General features: G+C 60.1%; 8 protein-coding genes across 8 annotated transcripts; 4 read left to right on the top strand and 4 right to left on the bottom strand.

The window, feature by feature from the left end:
• Positions 1–541: 541 nt before the first annotated feature.
• On the top strand, positions 542–6151 carry LY79DRAFT_506244 (ABC transporter; the record flags this gene model as incomplete). The annotated part of the gene is made up of 14 exons (XM_060553703.1): positions 542–964; positions 1054–1603; positions 1694–1917; positions 2005–2284; positions 2365–2602; positions 2695–3442; positions 3525–3687; positions 3759–4115; positions 4178–4301; positions 4385–4456; positions 4555–4605; positions 4666–4730; positions 4805–5876; positions 5935–6151. 14 exons carry the CDS (start codon positions 542–544, stop codon positions 6149–6151), a joined length of 4584 nt encoding a protein of 1527 aa, XP_060419143.1.
• A 215-nt stretch (positions 6152–6366) lies between these two features.
• LY79DRAFT_576163 (uncharacterized protein) lies at positions 6367–7265 on the bottom strand (the record flags this gene model as incomplete). Its single annotated transcript, XM_060559771.1, has 2 exons — positions 6367–6809; positions 6911–7265. The coding sequence occupies 2 exons, from the start codon at positions 7263–7265 to the stop codon at positions 6367–6369; spliced, it is 798 nt and encodes a 265-aa protein (XP_060419142.1).
• Positions 7266–8949: 1684 nt separating this feature from the next.
• LY79DRAFT_506175 (ribonuclease) lies at positions 8950–9573 on the top strand (the record flags this gene model as incomplete). The annotated part of the gene is made up of 2 exons (XM_060553696.1): positions 8950–9268; positions 9344–9573. 2 exons carry the CDS (start codon positions 8950–8952, stop codon positions 9571–9573), a joined length of 549 nt encoding a protein of 182 aa, XP_060419141.1.
• Positions 9574–10437: 864 nt separating this feature from the next.
• LY79DRAFT_506468 (heterokaryon incompatibility protein) lies at positions 10438–13204 on the top strand (the record flags this gene model as incomplete). Its single annotated transcript, XM_060553723.1, has 3 exons — positions 10438–10768; positions 10884–11726; positions 11814–13204. 3 exons carry the CDS (start codon positions 10438–10440, stop codon positions 13202–13204), a joined length of 2565 nt encoding a protein of 854 aa, XP_060419140.1.
• A 738-nt stretch (positions 13205–13942) lies between these two features.
• LY79DRAFT_506137 (Threonyl/alanyl tRNA synthetase) lies at positions 13943–14764 on the top strand (the record flags this gene model as incomplete). Its single annotated transcript, XM_060553691.1, has 1 exon — positions 13943–14764. The coding sequence occupies one exon, from the start codon at positions 13943–13945 to the stop codon at positions 14762–14764; it is 822 nt and encodes a 273-aa protein (XP_060419139.1).
• Positions 14765–15700: 936 nt separating this feature from the next.
• LY79DRAFT_539153 (uncharacterized protein) lies at positions 15701–16319 on the bottom strand. The gene has a single exon (XM_060556793.1). The coding sequence runs from the start codon at positions 16222–16224 to the stop codon at positions 15898–15900; it is 327 nt and encodes a 108-aa protein (XP_060419138.1). The 5' UTR covers positions 16225–16319; the 3' UTR covers positions 15701–15897.
• Positions 16320–17250: 931 nt separating this feature from the next.
• LY79DRAFT_624090 (3-hydroxyacyl-CoA dehydrogenase) lies at positions 17251–19545 on the bottom strand. Its single transcript, XM_060562082.1, has 3 exons — positions 19190–19545; positions 18499–19131; positions 17251–18442 (listed from the first exon to the last, which is right to left on the bottom strand). Exons 1-3 carry the CDS (start codon positions 19263–19265, stop codon positions 17379–17381), a joined length of 1773 nt encoding a protein of 590 aa, XP_060419137.1. The 5' UTR covers positions 19266–19545; the 3' UTR covers positions 17251–17378.
• Positions 19546–20628: 1083 nt separating this feature from the next.
• Positions 20629–22347, bottom strand: LY79DRAFT_666156 (major facilitator superfamily transporter; the record flags this gene model as incomplete). Its single annotated transcript, XM_060563177.1, has 5 exons — positions 20629–20799; positions 20868–21915; positions 21984–22087; positions 22168–22184; positions 22242–22347. The coding sequence occupies 5 exons, from the start codon at positions 22345–22347 to the stop codon at positions 20629–20631; spliced, it is 1446 nt and encodes a 481-aa protein (XP_060419136.1).
• Between the last annotated feature and the right edge of the window lie 1398 nt (positions 22348–23745).

Raw genomic sequence — 23745 nt, 5'->3', positions numbered from 1 at the left:
TCCATTTTCCTTCTTTCTGCCAAAAAGAGTGTTCGGGACCAAAAAAAGGATGTTCGGGGCCACCAGCCCTTATCTTCCACCACGGCTTTACCGCCGAGATAGTCCGTCTAACCCCTTACGCGATCCTCGAAAGCTGACCAGTTGCAATCTCGCGCTGACGAACATCCCGGGACCCAAGCCGCGCACGCACTCGGGTCTCGTTTAGGCAGCGTAGCAAGTCCTTGTCTTCCGTCGTCAGCACGCCCGAGAGATGAACGGGGGCCACCGGCGGCTGTTCCCGATCCGTCAGGGGTGTGTGGGCTGCAGGACTGCCAACCCCCCCCCCCCCCCCCCCACGTCAGCAACGGCCTCACGGATCGCCGCGGCGGCACGTTATGGACTTGGACAGACAACCCGTACCCACATCGCGGCCCCATCATGAACAACAACATCCGTTGAAGCCCAAGAGCCTTTGAGCATACCAACACCGTCGACCATGGTCTCCCGGATGGCGGCCCAGAGCCCACCAGCGCGGCCTCCCGAAACGTCCCTCCCACCCAGCATGACCGGCGCGACGCAGGCCCTCGTCGGCGTCCACGGGTGGTGGTGGTGGTGCCCCGAGGTCCCACCTCCCGGCCCGACGCACTGCGCTCGGACTGCCGCCGGGCTCGACTTCGGCGGCCTCGGGGATATCGCCTTCTCCGTCGTGCCCTGCTCCGTCGCCATCCTCTGGGCCCTGCACCGGTGCGCGCGGCGGTGGAAGCAGCCGGTGGTGGCGGCAGCGGTGGCCCAGGGGTCCATCCTCCCCGCGCGCTTCCTCATCGGCTGCGCCGTCCTGTCCGTTCTGCTGTGCCTCACCCTGCCGTTTCAGCTCTCCGTCGTGCCGGCCGCCGCCGTCCTCGCCTCCGGGCTCATCGTCTCCTTTCGACGACTTGACCGACCCGTGTCCTCGCCGCAAGGTTCGCATCTCTTGACGCATAAAATGGTAAGGGCGGCACCCGTTATCTGACAAATGCCCCCCCCCCCAAGGTCGTTAACCGAGCTCACCACGCCGCGTTTTTTTTTTATACACAGATTCTCTGGCACGCCCTCGTGGCTTACCAATTCGCCGGCCTGATCTCTTCCATCGGGATCGCCGTCGTCGGCGGCGACCGCTACCCCGACATGAGCGTCAACATCGCCACGTGGGCCCTCTCCTTCGGCGCCAGCCTCGTGCTCCTCTCCGTCTCGGCCCTGGAGCACGGCCGGTCGCTCGCCCCGTCCGCCCTGCTGCAGACGTTCCTCCTCGTCGCCGTCGTCCTGGACGCGGCCCGCGTCGGCGGCGCCTGGATCGACGGCGTCGCCATCTTCGACGAGGGGCGGCTGTTCGCCATCCGGCTGCTCGTCGAGGTCGCCCTGCTGTTCGCCGAGTCGAGCGCCAAGGCCGCCGTCGTCGCCATCCCCGCGCGCCGGGCCTCCCGGGAGGAGGTGGCGGGCATCTTCGGTAAGGGCCTCGCGCTGTGGGTGAACCCGCTGCTGGCGTTGGGATGGCGCAAGGACCTCACGGTCGACGATTTCGAGCCGCTCGATGAGCCCCTGTCCGGCGACAAAGTGCTGGGGAGGCTTTCCTCGGCCTGGCAGAAAGGTTCGTCAGCCCATTCCCCGTCTCTCTCCCAGGCGTAAAAAAAAACAAAAAAAAAAACGAAAAGCGCTCAACAGTGTCTTCACCGGCCAGTGAACCAGGGTCGAAACCATGCTCTCGGCATAGCCGTCCTGCGAACTTTCTGGGCCGAGATCCTCGCCATCCAGATTCCCCGCCTCATCATGGTCGGCCTCGGCCTCTCGCAGCCGTTGCTGGTGCAGACGACCCTCACATACATCCAGAACCATGAAGATAAACCCGCCAGCTACGGCCGCTGGCTCATAGCCGCCTTTGCCCTGAACTACGTCGGACTAGCCGTAAGTAAAAAATAAAAAAACCGAAAAAACCAAAGCATTGCAAATGACCCAACGCGGCCATCAACAGAGCTGACAAGGCCAGCGCAGATAGCCACGCAGCAGTACGAGCAGCTCACCAACCGGCTCATCACCCGCGTGCGGGGCGCCCTCATCGCCATCATCTACCAGAACATGCTCTCCCTCCGCGCCGAGACGGGCAACGCACAGGCGGCCGTGTCCCTGATGAGCACCGAGGTGGACCGCATCACCGTGGCCGGCCAGTGGACGCTGTCCATCGTCCCGAGCCTGCTCCATCTGGGCTTCGCGTTCTGGATCCTCGGCGGCCAGCTCGGCGGCGTCAGCGTCGCGCCCGTGGTCGTCGCAGCCTGTGAGTCCGCCGTCCCCCCAGGATGGGGGGGGGGGGGTTCGATGACGAAGGGAAGGGAGCTAAAACTGATCCGTGACCAGCGTGTGTGTTCCTCGGACTGAGAGTCGGCCAGCGGGTGCCACCGCTCCAGCGCAAATGGATGCAGGCGATCCAGAAACGCGTCGGCATCACCACCGAGATCGTCGGCTCGATGAAGGGCGTCAAGATGAGCGGCCTGTCCGCCATGGCCCAGGACCAGATCCAGGGCCTCCGCGACTTCGAGCTGGACGAGTCCAAGAAGTTCAGAAGGATGCAGATTCTCAACGTGACCGTCGGTAAGTCACACTTGCCGACCGTCTCCCCTCTTCCCTTTCGACTTGGTTCTTGAACATCCCGGCTTCTCTCATTGATGGCTGATGTCGCCTAGCAAGATTCCCATCCATCATGACGCCCCCCATCACCTTCGCGGCCTTCGCCATCGTCCAGAAGCTGTCCGGCGGGGAGCCTCTCAACGTGGTGCAAGCCTTCACCTCCCTCAGCCTGCTCGGCATGCTGATCAACCCCGTCGGCGAGCTCGTCACGTTGCCGAACAACCTAGGGTCGGTCATCGGGTGCCTGGACCGCATCCAGGAGTTCTTGGCCAAGGAGAAGCGGGACGACTACCGCCGGTTCACGCCGCAGACGCCCCGAGACCCCGCCCCGCACGGGGACGGCGCGTCGGAACCACCCGCGGCTGACCCCCGGCTACTGATCAAAGTCGCGGGGGGGTCTTTCGGCTGGGACAGCGCCACGCCGGTCCTGCACGCCGTGGACCTCGAGGTGCCCACGTCGACCCTCACGATGCTCATCGGCCCCGTCGGGTCCGGCAAGTCCACCCTGCTCAAGTCCGTCGTCGGGGAGACCTACCGCTTCGCCGGGTCCGTCGAGTACTTCACCACCGCCGCCGGCGCGGACGCGGACGCGGACACGGGCGTGGCCTACTGCGACCAGGACGCCTGGATCCTCAACCAGAGCATCAAGGACAACATCTTTGGCGGCGCCGAATACGACCCCGTCCTCTACAGCCGCGTCATCCAGGCATGCCAGCTGGACGAGGACCTCAGCCTGCTACCCCGGGGCGACGAGACGCTCGTCGGGAGCTCGGGCGCCGCCCTCAGCGGCGGACAGAAGCAACGTATCGTAAGGCGCCCCTCCCCCCCCCTCCCACTATCGACAATAACGGATGCTGTGCTTTGCTGACACGGGGGTTACGCCGAGGCAGGCACTCGCCAGAGCGGTCTACAGCGGGAAGAAAGTCATCATCATGGACGATAACCTGAAGGGTCTAGACTCGAACACCGCCTCCGGGTGCTTCGACGCGCTGTTCGGCGCCGACGGCCTCCTGCGAGAACGGAATCAAGCCGTCCTGTTCGCGACGCATAACGGTGCATACCCATCCCCTCATCCCCCCCCCCCCCCCCCCTCGAGCTTCGAAACACTGACAGCACCACCGCAGCGCAATTGCTCCCTTTCGCCGACACCATCATCGCCCTCGGCAGCGACGGCAGGGTCTCGGAAAGGGGCTCGTACGAAGAGCTGAGCAAGAGCGGGGGGTACGTCAGCACGCTCCAGGTCTCGCAGCAAGAAGGAGGGCGGCAGGCGGAGGAGAACGGCGCCGGCGAAGTGGGCGACAAACCCGTCTCCTCCTCGGCCGCAGCCGCAGCCGCCGCGCCAGACGCCTCCAAGACGCCCAACGCTCGGGGTGCCGCTAACACGAGCGCCCTCGCGTACTACATCAAGTCCATGGGGGTGTCCTCGTTCGCCCTGTTCTTCGTCATGGTGCTTCTCCAGACGTCTTGCAGTACCATGCAGAGTATGTCCAGAAATCCCTCCCCAGTCGCGTAGCATAGAACTGACTTTCCTTTTCGCAACAAGGGGTTTGGGTCAAGTACTGGGTCGCGGCCAACGAGGCCGGCGGCGAGGAGAACCTGGCCCTGTGGGCGGGCATGTACGTGGGCTGGGGCGTCCTGACGGAGGCCGCCGTCGCCGCCGAGATTTTGTGAGTAAAACAAAAAGCACACCGGGGATCCCCCTTTCGATGCGAAGCGTGTGCTGACGGGGTGGGCGTTTGTTTTCTCCAAGCTGGTTCCTCGTCGTCATCATCCCTCACTCGGCCAAGGGGCTTCACTTACGCATTCTCAAGGCCGCATTTGCGTAAGTTTCTTCTATTCTTCTGGGCGACGGTGTGTGCCGGATTGTCCCCCCCCCCCGCCGCCCCTCCATTGCAAGTTATGGCTGACCCGGGACTCCAGCGCGCCGTTGTCTTTCTTCGTCAAGACTGATACGGGCGTCATCATCAACCGGTACTCCCTTCCTGTCCTCGCATCGCTTCAGGATCTCTTGAACTGATATTCCCCCACCAGATTCAGCCAGGACATGAACCTCATCGACGTGCCGCTCCCAATCGCGTTCCTCCTAACAAGCGACAGTAAGGAATCCCCTCTCTTGTCCCCGGATGGCCTGTACAACTGGTCTAGGCGCAGATGCTAACCTACGCGCTAGCCCTCACCATGACCATTGCAGACATCATCCTCACCTGCGCCGCAACGGCTTACCTTGCCCTCGCCGTGCCCGTCCTCGCCGCCGTCCTCTGGGCGATCCAGCACGTCTACCTCCGCACCTCGCGTCAGGTGCGCCTCCTCGATCTCGAGGCCAAGGCGCCAATCTTCTCGCACTTTGTCGCCTCCTTCTCCGGACTCGTCACCGTCCGCGCCCTCGGCTGGGCCGGCCGTGCCGGCGACGAGAACCTCGCGCGGCTCGACCGCTCCCAGCGCGCCTTCTACGCCATGGGGAGCCTGCAGAAGTGGTTGCTCCTCGCGCTCAACCTCACCGTCGCTGGGCTCGCTGTTCTGCTCGTCGCCACGGCCGTGGCACTGCGCGACGTTGTGGACTCCGGCCTGCTCGGTGTGGCGCTCGTCAGCGTCACGGGCTTCGGGCAGCTGTTGACGGGGCTCCTGGGCAACTGGGCGATGCTTGACACGAGCCTGGGTGCCGTGGCTAGGATCAGGGAGTTCGAGAGGGAGACGCCCTCGGAGGAAAAGGACGAACAGACCCTGGGGGCTTTTGGGGAATGGCCGCCAAAGGGGCAGATCGACATGATCAACGTCTCGGCGGCCTACGACGACCACCGGGTCCTCAGCGGCATCGACCTCTCGATCAAGCCGGGCGAGAAGGTGGCCGTCTGCGGCCGCACAGGCAGCGGCAAGTCCACTCTGCTGGCGCTTCTCCTCCGGCTGCACGAGCCGTCCACGGGAGCGATCGAGATGGACGGCGTGGACATCGCGAGCGTGCCCGTCAAACAGCTCCGCGAGTCCCTCGTGGCTCTCCCTCAAGACCCGCTCTTCCTGCCCGGAACGGTGCGCCGAAATCTCGACCCATTCGGTGCCCGCGACGACGCTGCCGTCTGGGGCGCGCTGGAGAAGACGGGGCTCGAGAGCCTCTTTGAGGATAAGGGAGGGTTGGAAGCGGACCTGAACATGGACTGGCTCAGCGCGGGACAGAAGCAGTTGTTTTGCATTGCGAGGGCCATGCTGAGGGACAGCCGTGTTCTCCTGCTCGACGAAGCGACCAGCAGGTGAAATTTTCTCAGAAGCTTGGTTAGTGGGCGATAATGCATGCTAACATGCCAATAGTCTCGACCAAGCAACGGAGCGAATTGTCCAAGACCTCATCAGAAGCGAGTTCCGAAGGTGGACCGTCGTGGTCATTGCCCATCGCCTAAAGACAGTCGCAGACTTTGATAAGATTGTGACGCTTCAGGACGGACGAGTTGCCGAGTTTGACCATCCCAAGGCATTGCTCGAGAAGGGGGGTCTCTTTGCTTCCATGTGGAAGCTTCAAGAAGGATGAGCACGGCTGGTGCTTTATGTATAATCCGGCTGGCGACGGTAGGAAGATTCTCGGAACATTCCTATTACTCTGTTGTGAGCATATCGCCGATTCGCGGGGGGGGAGACATAAATGGAGTCATTATATGCGGGTATTGTCTCATTATTTTCGTAGCTTGGTTGGTTGTATTTCCAGTTATTTGATTTTCTTTCAGAGTCCCCAGTGGTCTCAGCCGCTCATTTGCTCTTCATACGCTCGGCCGCCTTCGCGGCAAGACCCTTGACTTCTTCGTCCCCCAGCGAGGCGTGCGCCGATGCGAACGCCTCGGCCCATGCGCTCCACCTCTCCTCGTTCAAGCCCTTCCATTCGCGGTCGCCGAACTTGGCGCCGGCCTTGCCCGACTTGGCTTCGAAGTTGCGGTTTTTGGCGCTCAAATTCTGCAGGGCATCACCGGAGTAGGTGATCCAGAGGTAGGCTTGCCTCACAGCGGCAGCGACATCTGCGCCGGCGGGGTGTTCTTCCTCAAAGGCGGTGCGCAGGGCCCAGAGGCCGTAGAGGGAGAAGTCAAAGGGGTCCTGGGGGTTGTTGAGGTCGGCGCGAGCCGTCAGTTGGGCGGCGAGGGCGGAGAGGTTGTCCCAGGCTGTCTTTTCGTCCTTGGATGCGGATGTGTCAAGAGCGTCTAGCAGATGGTTAGTGCCTTTGGTTATTCAAGACGAGTGCCAAGCATTAATGTCGTGTAATGGAGTATCTTGAGAGAAAAGTGTTAAATGAGCAACGTACCAAAGTTCCACAAGTCACGGGCGACCCAGCCAAAGGTGGTAAGATCCTTCCAGACAACCTGGTTGCTCAGCTTGAGAGGCTGGCCGTCCGAGGCGGTGACCGTGGTGTTGCGCAGGCGTTGCAGAAAATGGACCAGGGGACCCTGCTTCTCGGGAGAGGTTTGCTTGGCGACAGCAAAGACGGCATTATACGTGTCCCAGAGGAAGTCCTCAATGTCGGACTGGGAACTCTTTGCAAGGGTGTTAAATTCCTGGACCGTGTCGTCGAGGGCCTTTCCGTCGGTAGCACCGGACTTGACGAAGGCGTCGAGAGTCTTGTAGGCGGGCAGCGCCGCGATGGTAGCATCTACGCTCATTCTGGGGGTATCTTGAGTGGTGGGGGGGTAATGAGGAGAGAGAATGCGCGGGATGGTTAGAAGAAGTTGAGATGAAGGATGACTGGAACGGTGAAGGTGAAGGCGACAGATGTGACAGACTGACGGCGGCACCGGTGCTAGTAGTGTCGATGGCGGCTTTATGGCGATGTCGCAAACGGAAGATGGAAACTTTGGACGAGGGAGGCAGCGCTGCTTCACTGACGTCGCCAGCGTCGAGAGCCGTGTTTGGCGACGACGCACTGTGTGGCGTCGACTCCGCGCGGGTGGGGGTGGGGGAGGAGGCAGCGGGGAGGTGCAGACAGCAAAAGCAGGAACGACAAACACGCAAACCCCGTCGCGCCTGTCGTTCAGGTCGACGGGTATGGCTGAGGCTGAGTCTGCGGCGTTGGTGGAAGTTTCCCAAGACAAGTAGTGTCTGACCAGGTAGGAAGGAAGGAAGGCATTTACTAGTACCAAGGAAGGTAATCACCAAGGTACGTATCCAAGGCGGACCCACTCAAGGTCGTTCATTGTACATAAGGAAGGAACGTGTTTGAACCCGTACCTGTACTACTTACTACCCACCAATCGACGTTTGGCAGCTTAGTTCTTCCGTTGCGCCTCTTCCTTCCGTCCTCGCTATGGGACACTAGTGCTTGCCTTCAGTCGATTGGCTCCTGCCGTTCTGCTCGTCCAGAACTCCCCAGGAAAGAAGCGCTGCAAGAAAGGGGCCAAGGGCCAAGGGCCAATAAGAGCACACGCAGTTACGAGAAAGAGTGGGGGTCGGCGGCCTCTGCAAATCCAAAATGCAAAGCATCGCATCGCTTCTTTCCTTTGCAAATATCCGTAAGCAAGCTTATTATTCCTAGCCAAGCAACGGTTCAATGCGAACCTTGGTGCACGTGACACCCCAGCATGTGTCGCCTTTGGTCCCTTGGTTAGTTACCTACCGTACATAAGTAACTACGATGTAGGTAATGTAACTCAGGTTGTGGTTCGGGTTCAGGTTCATGCACCGTAAATCATCAGGCCTTAGGTATCCATCCCTCTCTGTCTTGTTGCATTGCATTGCTCCTCGAGCCCAGAATGGCTTCGCATGCGAGCATCAGGCCTTGGCCGCCTGAAAGACAAGAATAACAGATGTTGGATCTGAAGCGGGCTTGTATCTGGTGTGTATTGTTGAATGTAGAGATGAACGGAGCATCTCCCGACTTGGCGGACGGCAATTGGGCGCCGTGCCGAGCAAAGTTACTCAATTCATCCAATCCGGGCAGTTATCTCGAAGTTTCATTCCGTCCTCGAAACCTCCCCCCACCCTCTTCGTCAGTCAAACAAACAAGGCCAGTTCGTCGTTCTTTGGTATCGCGGCCCGGCCCTCTTCCCCCTTGTTTCCCCTCCAGATTGTTCTTATATTCCTCCTTCGTCTATTTGTTCCCATCGCGGCATTGACGGAGCCGTTCCATCGGCAAAACCTTCTCGGACGCTTGTCAACGTCCTCGCCGCGGCACGAGACTCGCCTTCATATCCCGGCATCTCATCCACGACGAGTCTGTCTCGCTCGTCCATTTCACCAACTTCACAAACCTCACTCTTCATTTCCTGACTCTTCACGAACCTCACTCTTACACGCACCCACGCACCCACACACACACACACACATACACGCACAGCGCCGTCGCCCATCATGGTCTGCCTCAAGCCTGCCTTCCTCCTCTCCCTCTGCGCCGTCTTCGCCGTCGCCGACTCCGTCCTCGCCTCCGACCAAGAGCTCGAGAAGCGCGAGGGCGTCATCTCCATCAGCAAAGCCATCTGCGGCGACAACAGCTACACCCGGCAACAGATCGAGGAGGCCACCGCCGAGGGCTGCCGCCTCTACTTCGCCGGCGAGCAGGTCGGCACCAGCGAGTACCCCCACCGCTTCAACAACCGCGAGAACCTCGTCCTCGCCACCGCCGGGCCCTACCAGGAGTTCCCCATCATCCCCTCTGGAAACTACACCGGACGTAGGTCTTTTGCTCCCGATCCTCCTTCGTGCACGTCGTTGCAACACGATCGCACCTGCTAACACGTGCCCTCAGGATCTCCCGGCCCCGACCGCGTCATCCTCGACCCCAACTACCGCGGAAGCTGTGTCTACGTCGGCACCATGACGCACAGCGGCGCCACCGACCGCAACGGCTTCATCGCTTGTAACCAGACCAAGTCGTCGTCGGGGCCCAATGGCGCTTCCGCTGGGTCCACCTTCTCGGCCTCGGCATCACTCGGCGTCGCCGCGTGCATTCTGTCCATGCTGGCCCTCACTGCATGATGAAAATGCGTGCAAGCAGATGCCGAGAGGAAGACCCGGCCCATGTTGTCCGGGAACTCCCCGCGACCTGGTCCAGTCACCCTCTGGACCTCATCCGGGCCGGTCTCCGACTGAGAGAGATGATGATGACGATGATGGAGAAGTAGGGATAGCACCGCTTTCCCACCATTTGAGTTGACTGGGAGAGCATCGCGCAGGAAACATATGCAGATGTGATGAATAAGACCGTACCGTCTCCTGTTTTGGATATTGGTTTCATACCCGACCGCAAAGTCGCGCGTACGCATGTTTTTTTTTTTTTTTCTTTTTTCTTTTTTTCTCTGCTTATCGCAACGGGACTACCAATCGGCCCGCTGGGCTTCTGAAGACATTGCCTTCACCAGATATCGATTTCAGCCGAGGCGACAGCACCGATGGGATGATTAGGACCCGGCATGTTACCGCACGTCACTTTCGGTTTACTACGTAGCAAGCGGATTTGTCTTGTCCAGAGGCCGTCGTTGGCAACAATCCCACTGTTCATATCCCACCGATCGTTAGCTTACCGAAATATCATAATTGCTACCGCATGCCGAGGAGGTGACAATGTTCAAGAGAGGCGGCATCGCGAGAATAAAGTCTGTGTCGAACCCCTCCCCCCCCTTGCCGTAGTCCTCCATCCAATTACAACCCCTGCTAGAGACTCTTTATGTAACCCCACTCCTGCGTTGCTTACTTGCCTCAACACCACGTCTGCCTGCTCGTCAGCTTCGACTCAAAATCTCGCGCCGTGCTGCTTCACCCCCGCACTCGCGGGTTTAGACACACGGTAATCCTCGTGTACCTCTTCCCGTGAGCCGCCACTCGCGACAACTCCCATCAGAGATGATCTGCGAGTTCTGCCGCTCCACTGTGCTCGAGTCCGAACGGAGATGGGACTACCACCACCGGCACGCAGCCTCCTTCGAGGCCTCGGTGCGATCGGGGTGCCTTTTCTGCACGCGGCTTGCCGAGGAGCTCGGGAGCTTGAGCCCCTGGTTTGACAGCGACCACGACATCAACGCCGTGTACCGCTGGAACATCCGTCAGGCGTACAGGACCAGGGACACGCAGAGCCACGTCTCTGTCAGGTTCAGGCCGGTGCCCGGCAGGAGTGATGGTGCCAAGAGGAGCGAACATCTCCCAGATGTGCAGTTCCACATGTATCCCAAAGATGGTGAGGGGCCGGCCCAGTTCATCAAAAAACAAAGGAGAGGGAAAAATTATTAAAAAAAAAAAAAGAATATGTCTCCTGTGGCCACCCAAATGCGCTAATCATAAGCATGATCCAGACTTCGAGACGGACCTTGATGAAACAAATCTAGGCGCCGGCACGGACTCTGACCAGACGCTGAGGCAAATGAGGGCGTGGATGGACGACTGCGTCAACCACCACCCCGAGTGCACCAGGCGCCACGCCAGCCGCGACTTCGTGCCCACGCGCGTCCTGGACGTCGGGCCCCCCGGGGACGACGACGACGACGACGACGACGACGACGACGACGACGACGACGACGACGACGACGACGACGACGACGACGACGACGACGACGACGACGCCGCCGCCGCCGCCTGGCCGCCGTCACACGTCCGCGTCGTCGACACGAACGAGACCCCCATCCGCGCGCCCTACCTCACGCTGAGCCACTGCTGGGGCGACGGGGCCTTTGTCCAGCTCACCGAGGCCAACCTCGCCGCCTTCACGACCCGCGGCGTGCCGTGGCAGGACGACGCCGAGGGCGGCAGTCGCGGGATCAGCAGCAACGCCACCTTCGCGCAGGCGCTGCGCGTCGTCCGGCAGCTGGGCCAGCGCTACGTCTGGATTGACTCGCTCTGCATCATCCAGGGCAAGGGGTCCGAGGGCGCCCACGTCGAGGACTGGAAGGCCGAGGCGCCGCTGATGCACAAGGTCTACCGCAACTCGTTCTGCAACATCGCCGCCGCCGACTCCAGGAACCACACCGAGGGCCTGTTCCGGCCGCGGCCGCGGCGGCCCGGTTTCGCGCCCGTCTACTACGCCGGCCGCGCGCCGTCGAGGGTGTTTGGCGACGCGGTCTGGAGGGTGTTGGAGCACGACCACTGGGACAGAGGCCTTCTGAGCCGCCATCTTTATACCCGCGGCTGGGTCTTCCAAGGTACGTCGATCTACCCCCCCCTCTCCCACTCGGTCACATAGGCCGCGCGAAACATCGCTCACAGACCCTTTCCCCCCCCTTTCGTAGAAAGGCTCCTCTCCCCACGCCTCCTCCACTTCGGCGCGGGCCAGGTGTTCTGGGACTGCGCGGCGCTGAGCGCGTCCGAGAGCCTGCCCGACGGCCTCCCTGCGGCCCTCGACGACGCCGCCGCCGCCGCCACCCACCGCAGCTGGCGCCGCCAGCTCCAGGACGCCGCGCTCTCCGTGCCGTCCCTGGCCGGCTCGACGGCGGACTCGATCCGCGGCTTCTGGACGGACGCCGTGCACGCCTACACCGGCTGCGACCTGACCTTCCCCAGCGACAGGCTGGCCGCCGTGTGGGGCGTCGCGAAGCTCGTGCGGGACGCCCTGGGCGAGGAGTACGGCGCCGGCCTGTGGACGAACGGGCTGCACGAGCAGCTCGCGTGGCGGGTGGCAGATGGCCGGAAGGCGGGCGAGAAGGGAGGAAGCGCCGGCGGCGGGTTCCCGTCCTGGTCGTGGGCGTCTGCGAAAGGCGCCGTGGAGGTTGCGCCGCCGGTCCCGGACCTGCCGCGGTTTTATATCGCGTCGGGGCACGATGGGGGCGCTCTCAGGTTCCTGCTGAAGAACGCCATCTTTGGACGGTTCGAGGGGGAGCACTCGGCCTCGTGGAAGGAGGAGCTCGTAATTATGGCGAGGAAGCTGGAGGAGACGTCGACCAAGATGTCCAGGAAGGTCGCGGCGAAGGCCACCATCGCCTTTGCTCCGATCCCGGAGGAGTCTTCTGACGTGAAGGACCACGAGGACCTGGATAAGCAGCCCGGTCTGGGGAGAGAGGGGGGCCTCAAAATCAAAGGACCGGACGCCAAAGACACTTTCCAAGGGCCTGCACAGACCGAGACGGGGATCGGAAGGGACGAACCCAAGGACTCCGGGTCTAGAAACCCAGGTCCCGGCAGCAAGGATGTCGCGAAGAAGGGGCGCAACGCAGACATACCGTCGGAGCTTCTGTGCAACGAAATCGCCGTTCGGGCGCACATCTGCAAGGGCACCCTCCAGCAGGCGGCTGCCGAGGACGGGGAGTGGACGGTGGCCGTCGAGGGCGTGACGCAGGACGACGCCGTCGTGGAAGCCTTTCCGGACTCCCGACCCCGCGAGAAGAGCGCCCCGTGCGAGCTCCTTTTGCTGGCGGTCTCGAAGGAGGTGTGCGACGAGCTGGGCGACTGGGTCCCCGACGAGGGGTACCTCGAGGAGGAGGACATATTCGGCACGCACTACTCGGGAAGCGCACTCCTCGTCGAGAGGGCCGGGGAGGATCGCTTTAGAAGGGTTGGCGTCGTGCTCTTCCGTCAGCTTGATGCGGATAGTTGGCGGTGTTTACGACGGGCTTGCGGGCAGGACGACGAGATGATGGAGGGGGAGCTTGACGTTGGCGATGGTCGGAAGGTCTGGCTGTTATAAAATCAAATGAGTAAGGGCTTGTATCAACGGGTCCTTCATGGTTGCAGATTATGCATTGTTTCAACCATGGCAAGGAAAATACTAACCAAGGTAACTGATGACTGCGGCTGCATGTGAGAGAAGAGTGAGATAACTCGGTAGACCTACCAACGCTGTCACAACTACAGGCTCGTCGCGATCAGATAAACCAAGTGGCGAGTTCTCCGGCCGATGCTCCATCAAATTCAACCCATCTATAATTAACCAGCAGTCGAGTGATGGATCATGAATAATGTACCTGTTTTGAAACATGCATGCTCTTGTCGTGAGAGCGGAACAGCGAGGCTGGCATTGTTCACTGTCCCAAGGTTACCCGGCAATCCATCTCATAGAAACGAACCTGCATCTCAAAAATCTTCTCACAACTTCATCCAGTACGGCCACAACGCTGCGTGGTCATGAGGCGTTGTTGAAAAGAAGGTGTCTTGTCCTCACGACAACATGGCGGATTTGGCGGGAAAGTGCACGAGCCATCAATGGACCCACTCGAATGCTTGACGATGCGCCCTTTTGGACCGCATTTCATCACGACTTGACATGTTACGCCCTTCGTGTCAAACGATGCAGTAGAAGCCGCTGGAACAGTCGAGAGCAGCAGGAACACATACTGCGGCATATATAGACATCTGCTTTACCTCGAGTCTGACGACGGAGGCGATTCCAAGGGCCAGAGAAACCTCGCATCACTCGTTGCGCAAGATGGCGTCAGCAGCGGCCCGGACATATCTCGCCTTCCAGCACAACGCCAAGCTGCACACGCTCAAGACCGTCGTCACCGCCGTCCGCCCCTTCGCCGAGCTCGAGGAGGCCAACCGCCAGCTCTACAAGGACGGCTGCGACGAGGACCACGTCGTCGTCACGGAGCAGACCATCTTCCACCCCCAGGGCGGCGGCCAGCCCTCGGACGTCGGCGCCATGTCGACGCCCGCCGGCGCGTCCTTCGCCGTCGCCTCGGCCCGCATGGACGCCGTCCGCGACGGCCGGGTGCTGCACTTTGGCCGCTTCCGCGACGGCGGCGCCGCGCCCTTCCGGGCCGGCGACGAGGTCGAGCAGGCCATCGACGCCGACAAGCGGCTGCTCCACTCGCGGCTGCACACGGCCGGCCACGTCCTCGGCGCCGCCGTGCGGCACCTGCTCGAGGCCGAGGTCGAGGGCTTCGACGAGCTCAAGGCCTCGCACTTCCCCGGCGCCGCCTCGTGCGAGTTCGCCGGCTCCATCGACGGCCGCTGGAGGGCGCCCATCCAGGCCCGCGTCGACGCCTACGTCGCCGCCGCCATGCCCGTCCGCGTCGCCTTCTGGGACGAGGACGACTTCCACCGCCGCGGGCTCGGGCGCCTCGTCCCCGCCGCCCGCGGGCCCGCGCCGCCCGGCGAGAAGTTCCGCGTCGTCGAGATCGTCGGCGCCGAGGTGTACCCCTGCGGCGGCACCCACGTCGACTCCACCGACCTGTGCGGGGAGACGGTGGTCAAGAAGATTTCGAGGAGCAAGGGGAACTCCAAGGTCAGCTATGCCGTGAAATGAAGCGACGGCGTGTGGCGTGCTCGTGGTCAGCTGTGCTGGCCTGCTTGTAATGAAAGCCATGTATGATAGACACAATCGACCGGGACGTGCGCCCAGTGCAGAGGCGTTGTTCTTAAAGCATCGCACATCCACATGCAGAAGTGGCGTGATGTCTGTTAGATGCTTGCTTCTCTACGCTGTATAAACTTCCACAATAAACAAGGTGTTCGACGTAGCCTTGAGCAGTCTTCCTACGAGAAGCACTCTGTTACTCTATCTCGAACGTCTGACAGGGTGTTCTATCGAACGCAGCGGCTCTTATAATCTCTCCATCCATGACACCATCAACATAATTGCAAGACTCGTCAGCATCGGTACGCGAATGGAATACAGGAGAGTTGGCAAGGGTAAGAAAGCTGCATCGCTTGCTTCTGCCAGCATTTCAACCCGTCCTCTCGACTCACCGTTCTCCCACGTAGCGCCAGCGCTCCTTGGGCATTTCCCGGAGGCCGTAAACCACAACCCCTCCACATATGATACACACTGCGTCTCTGAGTTCCAAAGAAAAGTGCCCCAGCCCGAAGTATCCCTTGTCGGTGATGAAAAACCTTCGGTTCAACCGTTCAATGAGTCGTAATTGTCGTAAGCTGGGCCGCCTCGGGTCTTCCCACGCCTTCAACAAGTCTGCTAAGCCCTGGTCGGTTTCGAACCTCGGCAGCGACAGCAAGTCAGAAGGTCCGAGGCGTCGGCACCCGTCAGCGCTCCCTTGCTTGAGGTCGACAAACACCGTCCTCCAGAAAGCCCTCACCCGAGACTCGCCGGTCAGATAGCCTCCGTCTCCCTGGGTGATCGTGCTCCGCCAGCGGCGTAAACATGCCCGCATCGCTTCTTTCCACGGCCCGTGGGCCTCGCCAGTGGAAAGGCACGAGCCCCAACCCGGGCTCTTGTCACCGATGGCTTTGACTCTGTCGAACGCTATCCCTTGCACGACGAGTATCGAGTCGTCGGCTTGGGTTTCAAACTGCGGGTGATCGGCCGTCGTCGTCGTCGACGTCGACGATGACGATGCGTCGAAACATTTTCTCGTTCTGGTCCAAACGGGTTTCGACAACGAATCAAAACTGTCGCTCCCGGCTTCCGAGTGTCCTTGGAGATCAGGAACCCACGACGGCAACCGGGAAAGCGTCGATGGCCGGCCCGTTCCAGATGCCGAAGTCCATGGAGCCGTAGATGAAACACGCAAACTCCCAGAAACAGCAAATCGGCAGTGGATCCTGGCCGCACCAGCACCCTACGTTGCGGCACAGGACGCTTTCCTGCAACGTCCACATCCTCGTCCACCACGGCCTCTGGAGGAGATTCAGGGCGTCTCCGAGGCCCGATGTTGACACGTCGTCTCCGAGTGCCGCCAAGAAGCGGCTGTGCAGGCGTCTGAACCCTTCAACAGTCATGCTCTCTTCCCCCGGGGGGCCCCAATCCATCCGGGGAGGCCTTCTCAAAGGTGCGCAGGAGGTCGATTCCGCGGCCGGAGCCTTCCGGTGCGGGCTCGCCCAACCACACGTCTACGAGCGCGGCGCCAGCGTAGATGCAGTTCATCTGCCGGACCTGGAGGTTCCGCTCGGCGACGCTGCCCTGGTCGATGCAGATCGCGTCCACCCACAGGACCTTGCGCTCAGAGGAGACGCTTCTCAGCGCCGCAAGTAGCTGGTGGAGGCTCTTTCGAATGAGAAAAGGCCGCCCGTCCATCATAATAGACTCGTAGATCTTCGAGTCGCCCCAGGCGTACGACAAAGCTTCGTATGCCAAAGATTGGCCCATCTTTTGGGTCACGAGACGGCAGACCAAAGGTTCTCGACGTTCGGCTGGAGGTTCCAGTATAAGCAAGTGGAACCATCCCATGGACGAGAGGTCAGTCTGGTAATGCAGAGCGTTTTGTGCGGTGGACTCCATCTGCTTTTAGAAATATGGGAGACGAAAATGACGTTGACGTTGGCGATGGGATGGAAGACGCCGGAGTGGTATAAAACCTATGAGCTTTACTTATGTATCCGGACTTCTCGGCGCGTTGCTATCAAGGTTTTACTGAGAAGGCCGACTACAGAATGCACGCTGTATGTAGTAAATACAACAGGCTATTTCTACTTGTACCATAACCCTTGCATCTTTGTGCAGCCTGATAGGTGGTGGTCAGCAAGCAGCCAGGCTGGCGAACAAGAAGAGGGCGCGCAGAGAGGGAACCCATTAGAGATTATGTAGAAAGTCAGCTCAAAGAAAGGCATAGGCGCATGACGGGCAAGAGACACCAAGGCAGTTGATTGTGAGTCCAACAAGAATCATAAATCATCGTGTCTAATCTATACGAGATATCTGTCACGATAGCCTCATGCATTTCCACCTTCTGTAATAGCCCTGTCAGGTGCTGTGGCACGTGGTGTTTCACACTCACTTCCCTATATATAGGACCTCACTTTCGTTACTTACACTTACATAGAAATAAGCCTTTTAGACCTGAATCCTCATATGCCCTGCTGTGTGCTCTAACTCGTGACAATATCTATAACCTATACGTCACGCCCTGCCGACCGCCTCAAACCAATAAGCCGCCTCCTTAGTCTCCCTTCTTCCAAGATCATATCTAGATACGCAGAACCGAAATGCCGGTAATAGTCCGTTTATCATCTGAGAAAACCCTCTTTTTGTCCGTTCCGTCCACGTTGCAGCGGTAGATGCTGCCTTCGTTGTCGCTGAAGTAGACGTGGCCGTTCTCCCGGTCCAGAGTGACGCCGGCCGCCTCCTTGAGATCCCTCGCCAGGACCTCGTATTTGTCCGCCCCCTCAGCCCTCAGCAGCCCCGTCTTCGGGTCGATGCCGGCCCGGTTGAGGGTGTTGACACCGGGGGTCTCGCCGCGGGCCGCCCAGAAGATGGCGCCGGTCTCCTCGTCGACCTCTAGGCCTATGGGCTCGGGCAGGTCTTCCAGGAGGCAGGCGACGTCTCCCCTCGCCTCGGGGGTCGCGCCCGCGGGCATCTCAATGTCGGCGCAGAAGATGCGCCCCTGGTTCGACTCGCGCGCGCCCTTCTGCGTCCAGTAGAACTTGCCCAGTGTCGGCGCCACCGAGACGCCGACGCACCGAGACGCGGGGTCCGAAGCGTCGCGGCCGGCGGCGACCAGGGTTTCCAGGCCGCTGCCGTCCAGGTCGGCGCGGCAGACCCGCATGCCCTCGCGGTCGCAGAAGTAGATCTTCCCCGACGTGGGCTCGACGACGAGCTGCTTTGGCGTGTTGACGGCCCCGGGGGCGAAGAGAGACCGCACATCGCCGCCGTCCAAGTTCGCCGAGAGGACGGCGCCGTTCGGCTCGCCGGGCGTTCCCATGCAAGTCCAGAACATGCGTCGGCTCTTCGTGTCGATGTCGATGCCGCCGGGGACGTCCTGTCGGTCCACGAGCACGCGTTCCACGTCGCCTTCCGACGAGAGCTGGAGTATCTTCCCGGACGCGGTCCGTTCGTCGGGATTCGCAAGCGCGAGGTCGAGGGCAAGGAGCTTGGGGAGACGCGGGTACAGGCCGCCCTTGGCTGACTTGTTGCCGAGCTTGCCCTTGGAGATGTACTCGCGTCGCAGGAAGTCGACCGTGTTCTCTGGGGATAGCCCACGTTCACGGACGTAGTGATCCTCGATAAAGGCGACTGTGTCGAGACCGACCACTATTGCGGCATCAGCACCACCCTACTCGATAAAAGGGTATGACAGGAAGGCTTACGATCCATCAGCTTGCAAGGCCCCACGCCATACTTGTATAGCTCGCAGAACAGAGTATCAATCTCCTCGGGGCTCGACACGCCCTCGGCCAGGATCGACAGCGTCTCCCTCTTGATCGCGGCCCAGAGACGGTTGAAGATGAAGCCTGTCGACTCCTTGCGCGCGATGAACGGTCTCGTGCCGACTTCCCTCTGCCTCTCCGACATGAAGGGGAAGTAGTCCGGGTTCGTGTGCCCGTCCGTCATGAGCTCGACGACCATGTTGGTCGGCGGCGTGTAGTAGTGCGTGTTCATGATTCTCGTCTTGGTCGCGTCCCCGACCTTGGCGAGCATCTCGGAGGATCGGTAGGAGGACGAGTTGCTGGCGAGGATAGCGTCCGCGGGGGCCGCGGCCTCGAGCTCGGCAAAGACGTCGATCTTGATCTGGATCCTCTCGGGGACGGCCTCGATGACGAGCCAGGCGTTTTCGACGGCCGGCGAGAGGTCCTCGAAGATCTGGACCGTGCCCGGGCTCTTGCTGCCGGATGCTGGATAGCTGTCGATGTTCTGCTTGACGTAATCTAGGCAGGGCTGATGCTGCTTGACGTCGGGTTCCCGGACCCGAACGTTGTAGCCGCCGGAGGCCCATGTGCAAGCTATCGTTCTGTGTCAGCTGCCGTCGCGTCGAGGCGGATTTCAGAGATTGTTGCTCACCGATGCGGCGACCTAGGACCCCGCCCCCGAGAACTGCGACCGGACGCTCACTGTAGTCTGATGGTACAGGAGCCATCGGAGCGAGTTGTATCAGAACGGACGAATGAGTGCGGGTTTACTGTCTAATGTTGTAATAAGATGCACAATGCCGAGTGATCTCTATCTACCAAAGGCAAAAGCTTGAGGGGAGTGGCAGCAAGGAAAAAGAGAAAAGAGAACCAGACGAAGCATCGCATTTTGATAGAATACCGTCTAACCTGTCGCAACGTTTCGGCGGAGCGCATAGCCATACCCTGAATACCCTCCGAACATAGGTGCCGGGTCACTCGGCGCCCTGTCGGTCTAGTCGCCGGGGTCTGCAACGGGATATGGTGCGATTATTGCAACACCAGGGTCAATGATTACCTGGTGGACGGAAGGGGACTTTGTGCAACTTGGGTTAACCTTTGCAGGTAAGTTTACAACTGCAGGATTAACCTCGCTGGCAGCTATTCAGATGAAAGTTAAACGTCGCCCTGGCGGTTGTCTGTTATCCTCCCGCAGTTGTTAACAGCTCTCGGCTAACCATCAATCTTTTGTGCGGAGAGTCTCTGAATGAGAGAAAACGTTAAAAAGCAGTCTTTTTGGTAGCGTCACCCTTGCATTCACACTTAAACACTGCCTAGTTGAGGGGCAACCGTTTCATGTACGCCGGATTCATGTCCTGGCTCTAACCACTAATTCTGGCATTGGGAAAGACTGCAATCATATGGACGCATTCAAGCTGCCTTGGACAAGTTGGAAAAGTGTAGCTCGCCCTCCGAGGCTTTGGCTAGTCTATCCGGGCCCAGTGGGTCGTCTCCGTCCTTTCCGTGCCGGTTCCGGCATCCGCAAAGCTGCGGAGCGGAGCAAACGCTACCGGCCTCGGTGCTCAAGCCTCTGCATCAAGGCTCATGTCGGCCTCGTCCGACACGGAGACTCACCGGTTCGAGGACAGTTGGATGTGGTGAGGGGGTCCGCGCATCTTTCCTACTAAGTGCGGGCCTTATTCCGCCTTTGCTACTCCATCTTGGGTTCGAGATACCCTCTTCTCCCTCCATCAAACCCCGCCGTGCAAGTGCGCAATCTCGCAGAACTGAATCTTGACCAACTCAGGGGTTTGTTTCCCACCGTGCCATTCCTCAACATACTACTTTTTTCCATTGGGTTAAGCGTTATGTGATGAAGATGTACTCTGATGAGCTGTTCCTTCCATTAATGAGACTTAGAGGTGCTTTACCAGCCTACTTCGACTCAGCAGTAGTCCAGCTATCATGTTTCGCTGGATCTTTGGGTTACACCAGTGCAGTCCCATTCGGGACACGGTCCGTTGAGCTTTGGCTCTTTACAAATAATGAGTTCCGAATGGCTCATTCGACCTAGGTAGGCCTCTATTAATCCTACATCCCTAGCCGCAGCCATCAAACAGCATCGTTGTCGTCCTTTGCATCGATGTTCTTGGTGATCGACCCCGACTCGCCCACCTCCGCGGTCAACACTCTCCGCTTTTCCTCTCGGCGCGCCATGTAGGTGAGCCCAATGGTCCAGATGACCAAGGCGATGGAGGTGGCGATCATGGCCCACATGCCCCTCTGCACACAAAAGGTAAGTAAAGGTCCCATGCCACGCAATCTCGTTGAGGGCCGGGGGGACGACTTACGGTAAACCACGGGGCCATGGAGGCGCCGTAGAAGATGATGCTCCACCAGCTGTTGACGACGTTGCTGCCCAGGTTCATGCCGGCCAGCACGACGCCGCGGAAGACGGGCTCCTCGTACCTCATCGCGTCGTTGCACCAGGCGAAGAAGGTGGCCTGGCACGCGTACACGGCGCCGGCCCAGTAGTAGGCGCCGAACACGACCGACGTGGACGCCGCGCTCGTCGGGTCCCGCGCCGCCGCGAGGACCATGGCCGAGGTCGCCACGCCCGTGACGCCGATGAAGTAGGCGACGAGGTAGCGCTTGCCGCCGAAAAAGTCCGTCAGCGTCGCCCAGAAGAGCGTCGACGCGATGCCGACCGCCGCGACGCCCGTCGGGTAGTTGTTGAGCTGCGCCACCGTGTACTTGCTCACCGGGTGGCTCTTCATGTACAGGCCGAGCAGCGCGTTGGTGCTGAAGGACTCGGTCTCGCCGGCGATGACCCAGAGCACGACGAACCCCCACCAGTACCACGATGTGAGCACCTTCTTCATGAACCGCAGCGTGAGCGGGGACCTCTCCTGGATCTCGGGCACCCTCGACCGCGCCAGGGCCTTCTCCTCCTCGGTGAAGTAGAAGGCCGTCGTCGTGTGCGGGGTGTCGGGGAAGCACAGGAAGCCGTAGATGGCCACGGGGATGGTCAGCAGGCCGTCGATGACGAAGAGCCAGCGCCAGCCGCTGAGGCCGTGCAGGCCGTCCATGCTGCTGTGGATGCCCGTCTGGATGAAGCCGCCGAAGAAGGTGCCGGCGAGGCCCGAGGCCGTGAAGACGCCGCTGCGCTTGCCGAGCTCGCGCTCCGTGTACCACGCGCCCAGGATGTAGTGCGTGCCGACGAAGGTCGACGCCTCGGCGATGCCCTGGAGGAACCGGATGGCCATGATCGACTGCGGGCTGTGGACGCTGGCGGTGCACATCGTCAGGGCGCCCCAGACGACCATCATGAGCGGGAACCAGATCCTCGGCTTCACATAGTGAAGGGACAGGTTGGACGGGACCTGTCCGATGACGTAGCTGGACTGGCGGTTCAGTTACGAGAACGAAACGAGACTTCACGCAGAGGATGCAGCGTCTTTCCTTACCCGACAGTGAAGCACGTGTTGATCTGATTGAGCTGGGTTCCCACGAATCCCAGCTCTTCCTTCATGCCAGAGACGTATGCATTGTTGAGGTTGGAACGGTCAAGCTGCAGCCGGGTCAGAACATGCTCATTGCTGCACGACGCTTGGGGGAACCAGGACGGTGGTTTCACTTTCCAATACTTACATAGTTCACCAGGTAGCCTTGCAATTGTTAGCCTTTCTGTTCGAGACACGGCACGGAAGAGGAGGTGGACGTACTCAGACAGCAGAACGTCAAAATGAAGAAATCACACTTTTGGAGGAGCTTGCGCTCTCCCGGCGCATACTCAGCGCTCAGGTACTGGCGGACCTTGTCGAATGCCATGTTGGACGATCGGTCAATGAGCCTCCCGTTAGCAAAAGCCGGATTACACTATCGCTTCGACCAACTGGCGGCGGAACTGCGCAGACTCGGTCACCACACCCCGTTCACCTTGGACGTTGAGCTGAAGTCTGACCGGCTTCTTATGAGTAAAGCACGTCCAAGCCCAGGCCCCGTTTGCGAGCTGGCTTCCCGACGCCGACGCGACTTGAACTGAGGCCGGTATCGCCCAAGAGATAAGGAATTTGGTCACAGGAATAAATAGCAGGGGTGTGGCTGCTCTTATCTCGTACACTTGATTACGGTCGAGGGCTGATATCCACTGGTGCCGATTCCCGTCGGAATGCACCTTGATTGGATGGGCCCCTGTTGCACTGTGAGCTTTCCCAACACCTGTATCCTATCTGGCCGCTGCCGAGAAAGATTGCTGCCCACGGTCGGTTGGACCCCCGGCAACGGACCGGGATGGGATGATAAGCTTACCCAGATCCTCCGGAGGGTACGTCGTCCGAGGCCGGGACTTGCAGCTCGCAGTTCGCAGGGACGAGACCCCTTCCCCTGAGCTTCCAGGCACGCCCGATACGCTTCCAGGATAGGGACAGGTATCGCGCTGTACCGGCGTAGACACGTGGGTCGGGATGAATGAACGGACTCTTGATGCGTTGGTGGTCTGGAAAGCAACTGGAGTTTGGCGGTATGGTTTGACAGAGTTTAGTTTTTTTTCCTTTTTTTAGTTTTTTTTTTTAACGCTGGACTACAAATGGAAGAAATTCGCTAGTGGCGTCCCACTTTGCGAGCGTGCTCATGTGAATATGGAGAAGAAAGAAAAAAAAGGAAAAAAAGGGGGAAAAAAGGGGGAAATTCTCATCAGAGTCTTATGTTTTTGTGCCCATCTCCAAAGATGCAAGCCGCCATCGATCGTCCTCCCCCAACACACGGGAAAAGAAGGCCGGCGATGCTGACGTCGAGAGAACGTGCTACATTGGTTCCGGCGCAGCAGCGAAGCCCAACTCTTGCTGGCTTGTCTGCCATGTATGTCCCTTGACTCACAACACGTGGTACCGCTGCCGAACCGCCGGACGGCACCTATGACGCGCGCCTGAGTGAGATAGGCATGGTCTACCAGACGCTATCTTGGACGGATCCGACTTGCTGGCGCGGAAAGGGAATTAGCGTCACCCCGGCTGTTCGAAAGGGTGTGTTTTCGACCCCTCCGCTGGACTGTGACAAGTCTCTGGATGTCATTATCCAGAGACTCGGAGACGACTCCGCCTCCATCGGGGTTCTCAGTGTGCCACACGGACCGGAGACCAGACGCTTATCGATGATGAGTGTTGGTGCGGGCAGCAGCGGGTGTTCCGCATGGGTGTTGCGCGCCGCAGTCTTAATGTTTTCCGGGCC

The sequence above is a fragment of the Colletotrichum navitas genome (assembly GCF_030913465.1).
Source record: "Colletotrichum navitas strain CBS 125086 chromosome Unknown LY79scaffold_5, whole genome shotgun sequence".
Taxonomy (NCBI): domain Eukaryota; kingdom Fungi; phylum Ascomycota; class Sordariomycetes; order Glomerellales; family Glomerellaceae; genus Colletotrichum; species Colletotrichum navitas.
This window is presented reverse-complemented; position numbering and strand designations above follow the sequence as displayed.